The sequence below is a fragment of the Panthera pardus genome, unplaced genomic scaffold, assembly GCF_024362965.1.
Source record: "Panthera pardus isolate Hobbes unplaced genomic scaffold, ASM2436296v1 HiC_scaffold_6, whole genome shotgun sequence".
In the NCBI taxonomy this organism is placed as follows: domain Eukaryota; kingdom Metazoa; phylum Chordata; class Mammalia; order Carnivora; family Felidae; genus Panthera; species Panthera pardus.
In genome coordinates, this window is record NW_026526991.1 from 17,120,968 (window position 1) to 17,136,830 (window position 15,863).

A 15,863-nucleotide genomic window follows, 5' to 3' on the forward strand; every position below is an offset into this window, starting at 1 on the left:
CATACCTTTGTGACCCATGACCTTCTGGCCGTCATTCAGACTGAGCGAGAGTATCATGATCCCGCCATATAATAACTGTTAGTTATGTATGACTTACTGCATATCTTTGTCCATTAAATAGAAGCTCTACTATTCTCTTTTCACACCTCCATGGATCTTCTTGCACATTCCATTCATTGGGACTACACTAACAAAGACATAATCAGCATTGGTTTTTAAGTGTGGAAATGACTTTCATTTTGCTTCTGAGTTATGCACTGCTGTAATCGATGTTAAAAATGAGATTCTATTATGCCATCTTTGTGTAAAAAAGGAGGGAAAATAAGAAGATACGTATCTGTTCACTTGAACAAAAGAAACATAGGAAGGATACACGGTAGACAAATGAGGTTGATTAGCTACAGGCTATGAGGAGACCAGATGGAAGGGGTAGAGGGAAGGGGAGCAGGGAATAACATTTCTCTGACTGTACCTTTTGTATATTCCTCACTTTTGGAAGCATATTTCCCATACTCAACAATGACAACAAACAAACCACGGAAGAAAAGAAATATGATCAACCCCGATGGGGCAAAACCCCTAAAATTGAATACAAATAAAAACAAATGCACTAAGCCACATTTCAGAAGAGTAACATGATCCCGTTGAGGGAAGTGAGGAAACATTAATCCAAGTAACTTTTGAGAGACATTGGGACTATGTGCCCTGAGTCTAAAAGCAAAATCACTGTAAATAAGTATTGAACTCTAGTTAGTAAGCTTCTTTTTCATAGGGACATAGCTTAATAATTCTCAAATTGTCCTCTATACATTTAAGGATTGAGCAAATCCGTAAATGTTTTGTAACTATTGGAAGCCATGTTTCTCAGTGTTGGAGAAGAGAGTTTACACACGCAAAAAGGGAAAAAGATTGAATGAACCCTGAGATATCGGATGGAGGTATTCACAAATTCATACGTTTTAATATATTTAGATAGCGTGATGAAGAAATGGATCTGGTGTATGTGGGGATAGATGATAGATAGGAAGATAGATACAGACACACAGATAGATAGACTTATGTGTGTATGGGCAAACATATAGCTATCCCCCAGCTCTGTCTCCTGAGAAGGCCTAGAAGCAACAACAGTGTCCAGATCTTGGTTTCTAAAATTCTGAATTTTTTTTACTCACAGCCCTTTTGACACCAAATGTGTGGGGGTTTTTCTTCCCCCCCATACCAACCTATTCTTTAACTCCCTAAACACCAGCTAGGTGCTCTACAATTTAAGCCAATTCTGACACTAATTACCTTGAGCTTTAGCACAGACCCCAGAGGTGAAGGGCTCATCAGTCTCACAAGACTGCCTCCATTTCAGATGCCAATGTGAGCCCTGGGCCTCCTGTACTTCCGACCAACTGGCTATAATTCAGAGGTTTCCATGACCCCCTCCTCAGGTGTGATTTGGTACAATAGCTGACAGAATTCAGGAAAACACTTTATTTACTATGACTCTATTATAAAGGATCAAAACCAACAGTCAGATGAAAAGGTACATAAGTTGAGGTCTGGAAGGATCATGAGCACAGGAGCTCAGGTTGTGGAGCTCAGATGCACCACCCTCCCATCACATAGATGCATTTGCCAACCCAGAAGCTGTCTTGGTGATTGAACTCAACATCCAACCCCACTTACCTTCCCAATGTCAGGGTGAAAGTTCCAATTGTTTAATCATGGCTTTAAATAGTCTTGAAATCTCTTCCTACAATATATTTAGTAATTACAAAATATAAATGAGTAACTTACAGTGGTGAAACATAGCAGACTCCCTTTCCCAAATCATCAAAGTTAACATTTCCAATATTGGGGCTATTTGATAGCATGTGTCTCCTGAGATGGTGCTCTGAGGACTCAGCATCAGTCCTGTGGTGTTCTTGCCAAAGTTCTTGCACTTGAACAAGTGCACAACCTGAATCGAATCATGAGGAAACAGCAGACAAATCCAGATGAAGGGGCGTTGTCCAAAAATAACTAGCCTGTGCTTATCAAAAATGTTAGTGAAATGAAATATAAAAGAAAACTCAGAAACTCTCCCGGATTAAAGGAGACTACAGACATGGAAAGGCCACGTATGATCTTGGATTTCCTTTTTCTACAATGCACATTACTGGGACAATTGGTGAAAACAGAATAAGGTCTGTAAATAAGGTTTTCTAATGAGTTGTTAATTTTCTGATTTTGATCATTGTCCTGTGGTTATGTAAAAGAACTCTTTGTTTTTAGGAAATGCACACAAAAGTATTTACAGGTGAAGGGGCACGTCTATGTCTTACTCTTACACAGTTCAGAGAAAAATAAAGAGAAAAAGAGGATAAAGCAAATGTAGTAAAATGTTAACATTTGAGAAACCTGGGTGATGGATATATAGGAATTCTTCGTACTGTTTTTGCAACTTTGCTGTAAGTCTGAAGTTATGTCAAAATAAAAGAAAAAATAAAACGACCAGAAAGGAAAAGCAGGATACTAGTCTAAAGGACAAGACAGGGTCTGAAGAAGGTAATTGTGGTCTGCTTCTGCTCAGGTCACACCCTTGACTGCTTTGAAGTTTGCTGAGCTCTCCGTGAAAGCAGGCTTTCCCAAGGGGGTAATCAACATCATCCCAGGCTCAGGTAAACCATCAAAGGACTCACTTGGCTGTAAGTAATGAATGGTACAGGAGTAGCTGAGCGACTATTTTCCCTCTAGAGTCTTGTCTTGTAACTACCATATATTAAAGCTAAATACGATTTACCAAATAATTAACTTAAGGATAAATATATTTACCATGTGCTAAAAATCTTAGAGTAGAAATATAATGGTGGGTGAGTAGGGTGGGAGGAGCAGAAATTGAACAACGTTGTAAAACTACCATAAGGTGGCCTGTTTCAGTTTTTAAAAATTACCTTGGAAGATGAAAAACCAAGGCTTACCCGTCTTCTGGGGGGCTGATAATTGCATGGAGGACATTATTTAGACTTTTTCAATTTGTAATTAATATAGAAAATGTGAAACTAAGAAAGCTTAGAAATCTACTTCAATGAATTCAAAGTCACTCTCTCTGTAAGAACTTGAATAATGTTTTAATTCGTGTTTTCCTCCCTGATTCTACAGGTGGCATAGCTGGGCAACGCCTTTCTGAACATCCTGATATCCGTAAACTTGGTTTCACTGGGTCCACTGCTATTGGCAAGCAGATCATGAAGAGGTATTGGTTTTAGCGTGTTGATTTACTGCAGATCCTAGTAAACCAGGTTTTTGTTTATGCTTTTTTGCTTTTTCATATAGAATGTGTTTGGAGGGGGTAACCTGGGTGGCACAGTTGGTTAAGCATCTGACTCGATCTCAGCTCAGGTCATGATCTCACGGTTTGTGCGTTCAAGCCCCACATAGGGCTCTGCGCTGATGGTGCGGAGCCTGCTTGGGACTCCGTTTCTCCTTCTCTCTGCCCCCCTCCCACTTGTGTGCTCTCTCTCTCTCTCTCTTTTTCTCTCAAAAGTAAATAAATAAGCTTAAAAAAAAAAAAAAAAGAACGTGTTTGCAAGGAGAAAACCCACATCAGATTTAGAAGAGAAATCTACTTATCACTGCAGGGTATTGAGATATTTTCATATAATAAAATACTCTCCAAAGCATAAAGCCCATAGTCCATAAAACTAGAGCCATATTGGAATTCTACACCCTACTGGTAGGGTGTAGACAATCCAGAACAAAAAATTTTTGCATACTAAAGCTGTGGCCCAAATTGGTCTTAGAGCATAAGTAAGAAACTGAAGAGACATATAAATGGCAAATATGGATTATTTATAAAATGAATTCCTAAAATGCAGTAACATTTGTTTTTTAAAAAAATTGCGGACAATCTAAATGTCCAAAATAAGGCATGGTTAAGGTATGTCAGTGTAGGGATGCCTGGGTGGTTCAGTCGGTTAAGCATGGACTCTTGACTTCAGCTCAGGCCATGATCCCTGAGTTGTGTTATCAAGCTCCGTGTTGGGCTCTAAGCTGAAGGTGGAGCCTGCTTGGGATTCTTTCTCTCCCCCTCTGCCCCCCTCTCCTCCACTTGTGCGCTCTCCCTCTCGCTCTCTCTTTCTCAAAAAAAAAAAAAAAAAAAAAAAAAAAGGATGTCAGTGTAATGGAGGTCCACGCAATCATGTTCATGGAGAATTTTTAATAATATTGAAAAATATTGTTAAAAGGTAAATAGAAAAAAGAAAACTAAGGTATAAAATTGTACATATGGGGTGATCGCAACCATTAAAAAAATTTTTTTTTAACATTCATTTTTGAGACAGAGAGAGACAGAGCATGAACGGGGGAGGGTCAGAGAGAGGGAGACACAGAATCTGAAACAGGCTCCAGGCTCTGAGCTGTCAGCACAGAGACCGACTCGGGGCTTGAACTCACGGACCGCGAGCTCATGACCTGAGCTGAAGTCGGCTGCTTAACCGACTGAGCCACCCAGGTGCCCTGATCACAACCATTTTAAATAAGGCAAAGGCTGTGGTTGGACACAGACCAAAAATAAGTATCTCAAAATGGTGAAAACATGGATATGAAGCCATGGAATGGAATTTTGTGATTTTTTTTTCTTCTTTCTGAGTTTTTGGGGGCATTTTAAATGTTTTAAATAACAATATTTTTGCAGATGGGGGAAATAAATAATGTACTTCTAAAAATTGATATTTTGTTTCTGTAATGCTTCAGGAATCTGGCTAGAGGTTAAATTCCTTGCCAGGGCTTTATGTAACCAAATTTCTTAAGAATCTAAATTTATCCATGAGGATCTCTAGTTATTGAATCACAGAATTATAAAAGCTTTTTATTATGGAAACTTTCTAATATTTACAAAGCACACAGAATCATGGAATGAACTCCCATGTGCTCATCACTGGGCTTAACGGCTACTACCCTTCAACCATTTGTGTTTTGTCTTTGAATAAGTTTCTTAATATTTCTGAGGCTCATTTATATTTTCCATGCTAAGTGGTAACTTAGAGTTAAAAAGGCCCACGCGAGGGAATGCTCATTTCCCATTTATTTTCCTCTAGCTGTGCTGTGAGCAACCTGAAGAAAGTTTCCCTTGAACTTGGTGGCAAATCCCCACTTATAATATTCAATGACTGTGAACTTGACAAGGCCGTGAGAATGGTAAGAGGGGGACAAATCTCCCTAAATAGGTGCCTATTTCTAAAACATGTCTCATCTTCTTTTTTATCAGAAATCTCAAAATGAGATTGGGTTTTGTCTGGTCATCAGTAGAGGCCACTCTCTTAATGCTTAGATTTAGGACTATTTAAATCACTTAATTAAAAAAAATAGTACCTTTACATTTGTATCATTAAGCTGTATTTAAAACTTGGGGGATAAGAGAGTCTTTTCTAAGCATTCATGATTTATACAAACTGATGTCAAGATTTTAAAGCAAAATCTGGTATGCCAGTAGTACATTTAAATGTATCAAATAATATAGATTTTCTTACAACACAAAATTTGTTCTTAGTGGTGTATCCTTACTGTTACACACACTTTTTTTTTTAAGCGCTCCTGGACCAAAAGGGGGAAAGGAGAAACAAAATCCCTAAAATCGTGCTAGATCAAAACTGAGTATCTCTAGACAATTCCCATCATTAGCTAGGCCAAGGCATTGACTCTGACTTTTGTTTTTCTGCTGTCTTCCAACAACGTCTAATTCTCAGTGTGTGTGATCTTAGGACAATCTGAAGTACTGTTAATATTTTCTCTTCTGTTGCTGAAGGGCATGGGGGCAGTATTTTTCAACAAAGGAGAGAACTGTATTGCAGCCGGGCGCTTGTTTGTGGAAGAAGCCATCCACGATGAATTTGTGACAAGAGTGGTAAGACATCTTCCAATTTGCTTTATAGAAACTGCTTTTACCTGAAAAGTACTTCCGGCGATATCGATGAATTTTTAGGTGGGATACTAGTACTGCGCCATATTTTAAATGACAGAGTCCTTACCTTTTAGAGCTACTTTCTGACATATTTACAGAGGAAATTGTATGATGTGTAGACTTTGCTTCAAAGTAACCCAGGAGGATAGGGGCACCTGGCTGGCTCAGTCTGTTAAGCGTCTGACTTTGGCTCGGGTCATGATCTTGTGGTTCATGGGTTTGAGCCCCATGTCGGGCTCTGTGCTGACAGCTGGAGGCTGAAGCCTGCTTTGGATTCTGTGTCTCCCTCTCTCTCTGCCCCTCTCCCACTCCCACTCTCTCTCTCAAAAAGAAATAAACATTAAAAAAGAATTAAAAAAAAAAAAACAACCCAGGAGGGGAGGAGGTGAGTAAGGGAACAAAATGGCCAAGAGTTGGTAATTGTTGAAGCTGGATGATGGGTAAATGGGGTGTCATGTTATTGTCTACTTTTTTATATATTTGCAGTTTCTCATAGTAAAAAGGTATAGGTCTCTATAAAAAAAAAAACTTAAAAGTTTTTATTATCTATACCTTGCTCTACATTTATAGTAAATTATATCCTTGAGACTAATGGGAAATACACTCCTAGATTTTTGTAAATTCCTAAGTTGACTAAGAGAGATATACTACTGGATCCTTGCAAATCGTCAATGCACTGTTAATCAGACAGCCAATCATTTCCTCCACTAAAATGTATAGATAAATACACACATGCATACATACATATATACATACACACCTTATAGATTGGTCATGATTTTATAAACATAAGACCAAAAGAAGCCATTTGTAGAACTATTAACACGAATTGTGTGGCTAAAATAAACTAAACTATAATACAGTATGCCATTATTATGGTAACAGTAATCATGAATTTGTTTGTATTTGAAAAACCAGCACCCAGCTTCTTTTTTTTAGGGTCAATTCCCTCTCCCCATTCCCAAGAAGAAAAGACATTCTTTCTTCATGAGAATGGAAAACAACAAGACCAGGAGTGCCTGAGTGGTTCAGTCAGTCCAGCATCTGACTCTTGATTTCAGCTCAGGTCATGATCCGAGGGTCATGGGATCGAGCCCCATGTCAGGCTCTGCGCTGACATCATTGTGCCTGCTTGGGGTTCTCTCTCACTTTCTCCCTCTCTCTGTCCCTCCCCTGCTTGTGCTCTCTGTTTCTCTCACTCACAAAATAAATAAATAAACATAAAAATAGTTAAAAAAAAAAAAAAAAAAGAAAAGAAAACAAGAAGACCTATGGAGGGCAATGGCTACCCTCCTGAGCACCCCTGTAATTCAGTTTTGCGCCACGGTAAAATAAAAGTTACAGAACTTTTGCAATTAGTTTGTTGACATTTCAAATGCTGAGACCAGAAATGTCAAGAGTCTACCTTATCAGCCCATCAATAAACATGTTTTGTACACATGTAATCTGTATTAATTCACTCATTCAGCAACTATTTCTTGAGCACTTACTGAGAGATTCTTGCCAGGCCTAAATTCAAATTCAGGGCCCTATTGGGTCATGGTAACTCTCTTTCTTTCTTCTTACTGGAAATGGACTTAACATTAGAAAATGCAGGGGCCCCTGGGTGGCTCAGTCGGTAAAGCGTCTGACTTTGGCTCAGGTTATGATCTCACAGTTCATGAGTTCGAGCCCCACATGGGGCTCTCTGCTGTCAGCATGGAGCCTGCTTTGTATCCTCTGCCCCCTTCTCTCTCTGCCCCTCCCCCACTCTCTCTCTCTCTTAAAAATAAATAAACATTAAAAATAAACAAATAAATAAGAAAATGCAAAAGTAGGTTAAGGTAAGTGAGGTGCATGGGAAATGATTACAAAGACATGCCTCTGATGAACATTGCACAACAAAGATAGCTTTTTATCAGAACATTCTAGCAATTCCTCTGGCATGGCTATACCATGAAAATGTCTGAAGGGCAGTCTGCCACATTTGGTGGGGAGAAAAAAAGATAGCAACGTGGCCATTGCTATGGACAGAAATTCTTCTGTCCTGAAGAGTAAAAGTGTGCTGTGTTAACAAAAATTCCAGAACATCAGGTCTGCTATTCTAATGGATTAACACTCAGGATAATTTGAATATAACATACATACATAGCTTATAGTCTGTTAGAACTTAGTGGTTAACAGCTTGGGCTTTCAAGTCAGGAAAACTCTACTATATTTAGTGGTTGTGTGTCTTAAATCACTTACCCTGTCTAAGCCTCAGTTTCTTCATCTGTAAGATGGAAATAATGAATACCCACCTCCAGTGCTTCCGTGAAGACTAAAAGACAACACATCTTTTGACAGCTTAGTACAACAGCCACCACACGGTAGAAGCTGAGCTGAGGGTATCCATTATTATTATTAACAGTCAATTGTGTTTTGTGAACTGGGTGACAAACAGGTGGAAGAAATTAAAAAGATGAAAATTGGTGATCCACTTGACAGATCTACCGATCACGGGCCCCAAAATCATAAGGCCCATCTGGAAAAGCTTCTGCAATACTGTGAAGCTGGAGTGAAAGAGGGGGCCACCTTGGTGTACGGGGGAAGACAAGTTCAAAGGCCAGGTAAGACCACCTCCGCAGGAGGCATACTGGGATTGTGCTCCAACACCTTACTCTGCAAATTGATCATTAGCAGGGGAAAAGGTAACATTTGTCTATGTTTCCTGTATGAACCAAAGGTCTCGGTACACTGAGTAGCTGATAAGGGAGACTTTTTTTTTTTTTTTTTAACAGAAGAGTGCCTGCTAATTAACGTAGAAAAAAAATGATAGAAAAATCACCACTTTGTACCCCTAATTGAGTGAAATGATTGATGAGGCAGTTATCATCAAGGGAGGCTAAAGTTGTCAGGAGAGAGGTTGATGGGGGGTGCTGAGTACATACAAGGTCTCAGTTTCTCACCCACGATGGCTTGCCAGTCTCAAGGAGAAAAATACAATTTTATGATGGAGAGGTCAAGCTGTCACCGGCTGGGAGCCCCTGGTCATTCTTAGCAACAGTGAAAGCAGAACATCCAGGTCTGATGTGTCTCCTATGGGATACAACAGGTACCACACAGCATCACCTCTGCAGTGTTCTTGCCGAAAATGTTTAACCTGAATCTAATTGTGAATTTAGGTCAAACTTTCCATTTCTGAGAAATAAAGGGGATCGAGGAACAATTAATTGCTTTTAAATTTTTTTTTAGCATCTATTTATTTTTGAGAGACATAGACGGAGCATGAGTAGGGGAGGGGCAGAGAGAGAGACACAGAATCTGAAGCAGGCTCCAGGCTCTGAGCTGTCAGCACAGAGCCCAATGCAGGGCTCCAACCTACACACCATGAGATCATGACCTGAGCCGAAGTCGGCCACTTAACTGACTGAGCCACCCAAGCGCCTGGATCAAGGAACAAATTAAATATCATCCCAAGGAAACAAAGGCAAATCTAAATGCAACATATCCTGCAGGACAACTGACTCCATCTGTTTAACAAGTCAATGGCATGAAAAATAAGGGGTGAAAGGTTCTAGATGAAAGGACACTTAAGAGATCTAACAAGTGAATGCAATGTGTAGAACTTATTTGAAGCCTGAATCAAACAAATCAACTGTAAGAAAGATACTTTTGAGAAAAAACATTTGAAATAGAAACCATGAAGAAGGAATTAGCACTAATTTTGTTAGATGTGATAATGTATTGTGGGAAGTTAAAAAAAATACTTAATTTTTTCGGGGCGTCTGGGTGGCTCAGTTGGTTAAGCATTGACTTTGGCTCAGGTCATGATCTCACGGTTTGTGAGTTCGAGCCCCGCGTTGGGCTCTGTGCTGTCAGCTCGGAGCCTGGAGCCTGCTTCAGATTCTGTGTCTCTCTCTCTGCCCTTCCCCTGCTCGCACTCTCTCTCTCTCTCCCTCGCTCTCTCTCTCTCTCTCTCTCTCTCAAAAATAAATAAAACGTTAAAAAAAATTTTTTTTAATCCTTATTTTTTTACAGATTTGTACTGAAATTCTTGGAGATGAAAGTTGCGATCTCTGGAATTTGCTTTCAATTATTTCAGCCAGGAAATAAAATGAATCAAAGATAGCAAAATAGGAGAAAATATTTATTTTACAATTCACTATACTACTTTCTCTACTTTGACATATGTTTGAAATTTTTGTTAAGAAACAGATTAAAAAATAAGAACCTAGGAATGCTAATGCCAGGTAGGAAAATGAAAGTTGTCTTGGTTTTATTGACCCAGAAGGGAAGAAAAAAATTATAATGTAATTAAATGGGCAAACTGTTAATTAAAAATTAATTACCGTATAATTGATGATCTTTTCTGTTTTTCAAATAGGCTTTTTTATGGAACCAACTGTGTTCACAGATGTGGAAGACCACATGTATCTTGCCAAAGAGGAATCATTCGGGCCCATAATGGTCATTTCTAAGTTCCAAAATGGGTATGTTTTTCAGGCATGATCTAACAGGTTTTGAGTAGATAAGTGTTTTTTAATCAGCCATTGTGCTGTATACAGGCCATAAAATCAGTGAACATGTAATTCTCAATTATGTGACAATAACTGACTTAACTAATTAGAAGAGAAGGGTAACCGATGTAGGTCGTTATATATTTTTGCTTCCTAGCTTAAATTAATGGCTGACGGTATGGAACTTTAGCTGACTAAATTTTAGTTTGTGTACAACCAATATTCACAACGTCTCTGGAACAAGATGAATAACTGAGAATAACAAAACTAGTTTTCACATTCACATTCCTAGGGAAGGCAGCCTGTGATTTTGCCAAGGAAAGAGTGCTGCCTTCATAAGGGTGATGCACCTGAAAGCAGACACTCAACTTTTTATAGCAATGTCCACAATCCCCATGTAATCAACTATAAATGATATACTGGTTTGTTACAGTACAGGAAGCTTTCCAAAGTGTTTAGCATATCAAAGAGGGTCATATGGCAACTGAGCGCATACAAGAATATTTAATACAGTAGGTTCTCATGGTATGCTGTGCAAAATTCTTCAGAATTCTGGCTTGAATTTTCCTTCAACCAATGAGAAAGTAGGGAAAAAAAACCCAGAACACCAAGTTCAAAGGACTCCTTGCTCTTTTATTTATTTTATTTATTATTATTATTATTATTATTATTATTAGAGAGAGCGAGCAGGGGAGGGGCAGAGAGAGGAGGAAAGAGAGAGAATCTTAAGCAGGCTCTTCACTCAGGGCAGAGCCCGACTGCAGGGCTCAGCCCCACCACCCTGAGGTCATGACCTGAGCCAAAATCAAGAGCCAGGCTCTTAACTGACGGAGCCACCCAGCCACCGCTCTTGATCTTCGATAGACATATTGTAAGACATATTTGGGGACGCTAAGCTATAGTGAGCAACCTTTTGACACACGGAGCCAAGAATGCCCTATTAACCTTCTTTTCCTCATAAGTTCCTCCCATAGGATAGTCTTTGTGTTAAACATGCAGATTTTAGAAGCCAGATTTGCAGGGTATAAACCGGATAGGTCACAGTTCCTTGAGATGCTTACCAGCTGATGAGGGAGACAGACAAGGACGTGGGCAATCAACCACAGAGGGCCAAAGGCAGCCACAGTGGGTGGAGTCTGCAGCCTGCCTCTGCACCTGACCTCGTCTATGGGCTTGGGCCAGTTACTTACTCACTCTGAGCCTTGGTTTCTTTGTGATGTTATTAATAGCATCTATCCTTTTGTGTCATTCTAAAAATTAAATAAGATATGTTTGCTGTTGTGCTGTTGCCACTGGTATGCTTGTTATTATCCTAGAAATAGGCCAAGGTGTCTTATGAAGCCGTGTCATCTCGATAGTCCTCAACAAATAATGGCATAAAGCCATCTTTCTGCCTTAGGCTGGTCAATAAATATTTGGGTCCCTACCACGTGCAATGCATCAAGAAGTCTGAGAGTTTTAGCAGAGCCTCAGTTCACTCTAAGTTCAGCTCCAAATTTCTTGTGCGAGTTTAAAATTGTATGTAGCCGAGATTACCTTTGAAAATCTCTTCAGAAGCCACCACACTGAAGCACGTGCTGTCTCTTAATCTTGAGCACGATTAATTTTTCCTCCAGTCTAGGGACAGATCCTCTTTCTTTGCCAGAGCGCCAGATGAAATCCTTGGGCTGCACTTACTGGCCGTGCTGTAGAAAATCATGCAGTTTCAAACATTAGGATGGGACACTCATACTGTGACAGACACGTTGGAACTGGACCCAACTGAGAGATGAGCAGGGTCAGGCTCCACTCTCTTGGGAGTGCACACACACTGAGTCCAAAGGCAGGGGAATCATGATTTAAGGAGTAATTTTGCTCTCCTTTAATGGAATTTTATTCATTGAATTCACTCTCATTTGATGATCTAACACGATGGTATAAAGAAGAATAAAATGTCATTCCTGCCCTCAGGGAGCTGCCAAGTGTAGCCGGGAGGTGAACCAGAGATACAGAAAGAGTTAAATCAAAATATTGAGTTTGGAGGGATACATGTTCCCTGATTATGGCTGGCTTTTATTGAGCATGTACTATGTTCCAGGCACTATTAGCTCATAGTCCTTGAGACAACAAGAAATGTCCTTTTATTATTCTTGCAGTGTTTTGCAATTAACAAAGGCATGCAGAGATGAAGTCATTTGCCCAAGGTCAAGAGGCCACTCGCTGAGCCACTACACCCTACTGCCTCCACAGTGGCACTGGTGGGAGCTGGGAAGGCTTCAGGGCGAGGCACAGAATGAGCCTTGAGCTGTATGCGAAATCTGGAGAGATGGAGGGAAACAGCGGGGGTGCTCTGAGAATGTATCCAGAAGTAGGACTCCAGGGACAGGGGAGGAAGTGAGAGGTCGTGAAGGAGAACCAAGAAGAAAATGGAAAAGATGACTTCAGATTAGATTTTAAAAGGTGTTGCATGATATATACATGAAATATATAACGCTAGCATTCTAATATGTTGTTGGGAGTTTCTTTTGGTGTAAGCCTGAACTATTTCATTTATAAAAATTCAAGCCAGTTGGCAGTAACGTTTTTCCATTTCTAGCATGGCGGGGGGTGGGGGAGGAGTAGAATATGACATGAGAGTGTTTTGCTTTGCATTCAGTGATATGTTGTCTTCCTGCAAACATCTTGCAGGGACATCGATGGAGTGTTGCAGCGAGCAAATAACACAGAGTACGGTTTGGCCTCAGGGGTTTTTACAAGAGACGTAAATAAAGCCATGTACGTGAGCGAAAAACTAGAAGCGGGAACTGTTTTCGTTAACACCTACAACAAGACGGATGTGGCCGCCCCTTTCGGTGGGGTTAAACAATCTGGCTTTGGGAAAGACTTAGGTATGCTCTGCTTTTCTACTGCATGTTCTACTGTCGCAGAGAAGTCTGCTTTATGTTTTGTGCAACCCTAGTGTATTGCTTTGAAGGACATTTGCTATATGGCAGCCGTCCCTGGGTTTTTATGGGCACTACTTGTTTTTTAACGCGAAACGTTTTTGTTTAACATACCTACACAAAAGCACACAAACTGGATGCGTGACAAGTGTTTTTAAAAGAAGAGTAATGTTGAAGAGAAACTATCTTTCAGCTAAAATATGTTTGGCTTTTGACCTGACATTCATCATGAACTTGGTTTAGCTTTTGTGGGACGAAGTGGAATCAAGACAGAGAAATGAATGGAGGGCAGTAATCAGCTAGCTCCAAGAATAAATCTTGTCTGTAAGCTGCTTGGCGGTCTTTCAGAATCAATACTGCAATTGGCAGGGTTTTCTGGGAGTCTGGGAAGTTATGTTTAGAGCTGCAAAAAGTCCGAAAGATCATTTTTTGTGGGCAATGACGCTATCACATTTCAAGTAATAGCTTACTTTGAACACTACCTACGTATGGACCAGATCTCGTGCTACTTTGCCTGTAGTAGCACAAGCAAGCCTCACGATAGCCCTGGGAGGTAAGTGCTATTATTATCTTTATTCTATAAATGGAGAAACTGGGGCTCAGAGAGGTTGGGGAACTTGCCCAGAGTTATGTAGCCAGCCACTGCTGGAAAGAGAATTCCAAGCCAGGCAGTCCGGCTGCGGAGCCCATGTTCTTACTCCCCGCAGCCAGTCTGGCATGTTGTTTCAAAAGCTGAAATGTTCATGGCTTACTGAAATTATAGTCCCCTAACATAAATTTGGTTAATTTGGGGGGTATTTTTACATCTTCTCTTTCCTGGCGACTTTTGATAATGTATTTGCAGCAAAAAAGGGGTCTCTCCTTCTAAATCCCATTGAGTTGAAGATAAAGAGTGTTTATTATAAAACAATAGAATTTGCCTAAATAGTTTCTTTCTCTCCCAGTTTTAAACTCCCTAAGCCCAGGGGTTCCCAGCCCTAGCTGCACATTGGATTAGAGTCACCTGGGAGCTTTAAAAAATACGAAGATGCTGATTTAATTGGTCTGGGATGGGACCTGTGATCAGGAGTTTTAAAACCTCGCCAAGGTAATTCTACAGTAAGATTAAGAAGCCTTGTTTTAGCTCAACTTCCAGGATCATAAACTCATTAGTTGCACTGCGGTATTCATGCCCTTTCACTGCTGTAGAAATCGACAACTGTACTAGCTCAAAATGGGATAGAAACAGAAAGCAAACCTATTCGTTTTCTTTGTTTTTTTGCCTGGATATGCTCTTCTCTGTACAGTGTAAACCAGGAAATCTGCATCATCCTTATCTTTAAAATAAGATTACACCAAAGGGTCTCAAACTTCCTTTCTTCCACTCAGTTCTGCTTCGTTTAGTATAATCCGAAGGACGTATGTTGGCCGCTTCTGCTCAGCCTAAATGGGCAAAGGATGGAGAAGAAGAGTTCGTCATCAGGCAGGGAAATAAGGGAGAAAGGTCTGTGGTGGAGACCGACCAAGCCAACACTGTTCCTCAGTAGACCTGATAGGTGGGCTAAGCCCCTCCTCCTCAAGGTGTGGTCCGTGGACGCGAGCATCTGCACCATCAGGTGATGGTTAGGAATGCATAATCTCAGGGCTTTCACTGTGGTTTCACAAGGTCTCCAGGTGACTCACATGCACTTTACAGTTTGATAAGCCCTGGCTTCGGCCACATTCTAGCTGCTCGGTGATCGATGCACCTACACCTGTGTCCAAAATTCTGGTGACATCACATCCACTTACGAACAATGCTCAGGAACTGCTTGTCTCTTCCCTAGGTGAGGAAGCTCTAAACGAATACCTCAAAACCAAGACTGTGACGCTGGAATACTAGAGAGAGCTGTCGTCGGGAACCCCCTGCAGACAGCCTCACTCCTCAACTCTCTCGACACACTTGAGGAGCCTGGATGTGCTGAAGGAGGAGCCGCGAGTTGAAAAATCCACACGTGGACCGCCAAGGGGGTCAGACCACACGTCTAAGCATTTACACCCGTGCCTGAGTGTTTTCTACTGCACCTTTTATACTTTCAAATGATTTGCAGTTGTTGGGTTTTGACTATGTTGTATCTCACATGTATTTATAGACCGCCAAGCTGCTTTTTCTCCGCAACTAATCTAGCCGTTGTTCATCTTGAAAAATGCCAGTATCAGCCGGTTGTACTACACGAGGTGCATTTTGGGGGAAACTTTGCATAATAATGTGCAGATTTTAACCTCCAAACTATACCTATGGGGCTGTTAAAAGGGTTTTCTATAATTTTGCTCTCATGGAACAGTATATCCTATAAGGAATGTGAAATGAATTTTTTTTTCATATTTGGAAATAAGATACATCTTTGTGCCTTTTGATGTTCTATTTTTCAACCCACTGTGATGGGTAATGAACCCACAAACAGTTCTTCTAGGAATGGGGTACTATGTAATGTTGTGAGCAGTAGACAGAATTGAATGACATTATCTCTGGCTCCAAATAGCTTAAATTCTAATAAATAGGTTTTAAAAAGTGAA

General features: G+C 40.4%; 1 protein-coding gene across 1 annotated transcript in view; it reads left to right on the forward strand.

The window, feature by feature from the left end:
• The window catches only part of ALDH1L2 (aldehyde dehydrogenase 1 family member L2), a 65,023-nt gene extending 49,160 nt beyond the window's left edge, over positions 1-15,863 (forward strand). The window contains exons 16-23 of the mRNA XM_019446654.2: positions 2,561-2,648; positions 3,130-3,223; positions 5,067-5,166; positions 5,774-5,872; positions 8,352-8,517; positions 10,275-10,380; positions 13,075-13,274; positions 15,134-15,863. Coding sequence (XP_019302199.1) covers positions 2,561-2,648; positions 3,130-3,223; positions 5,067-5,166; positions 5,774-5,872; positions 8,352-8,517; positions 10,275-10,380; positions 13,075-13,274; positions 15,134-15,189 — 909 coding nt within the window. The 3' untranslated portion in view covers positions 15,190-15,863. The remainder of the gene's footprint in view (positions 1-2,560; positions 2,649-3,129; positions 3,224-5,066; positions 5,167-5,773; positions 5,873-8,351; positions 8,518-10,274; positions 10,381-13,074; positions 13,275-15,133) is intronic.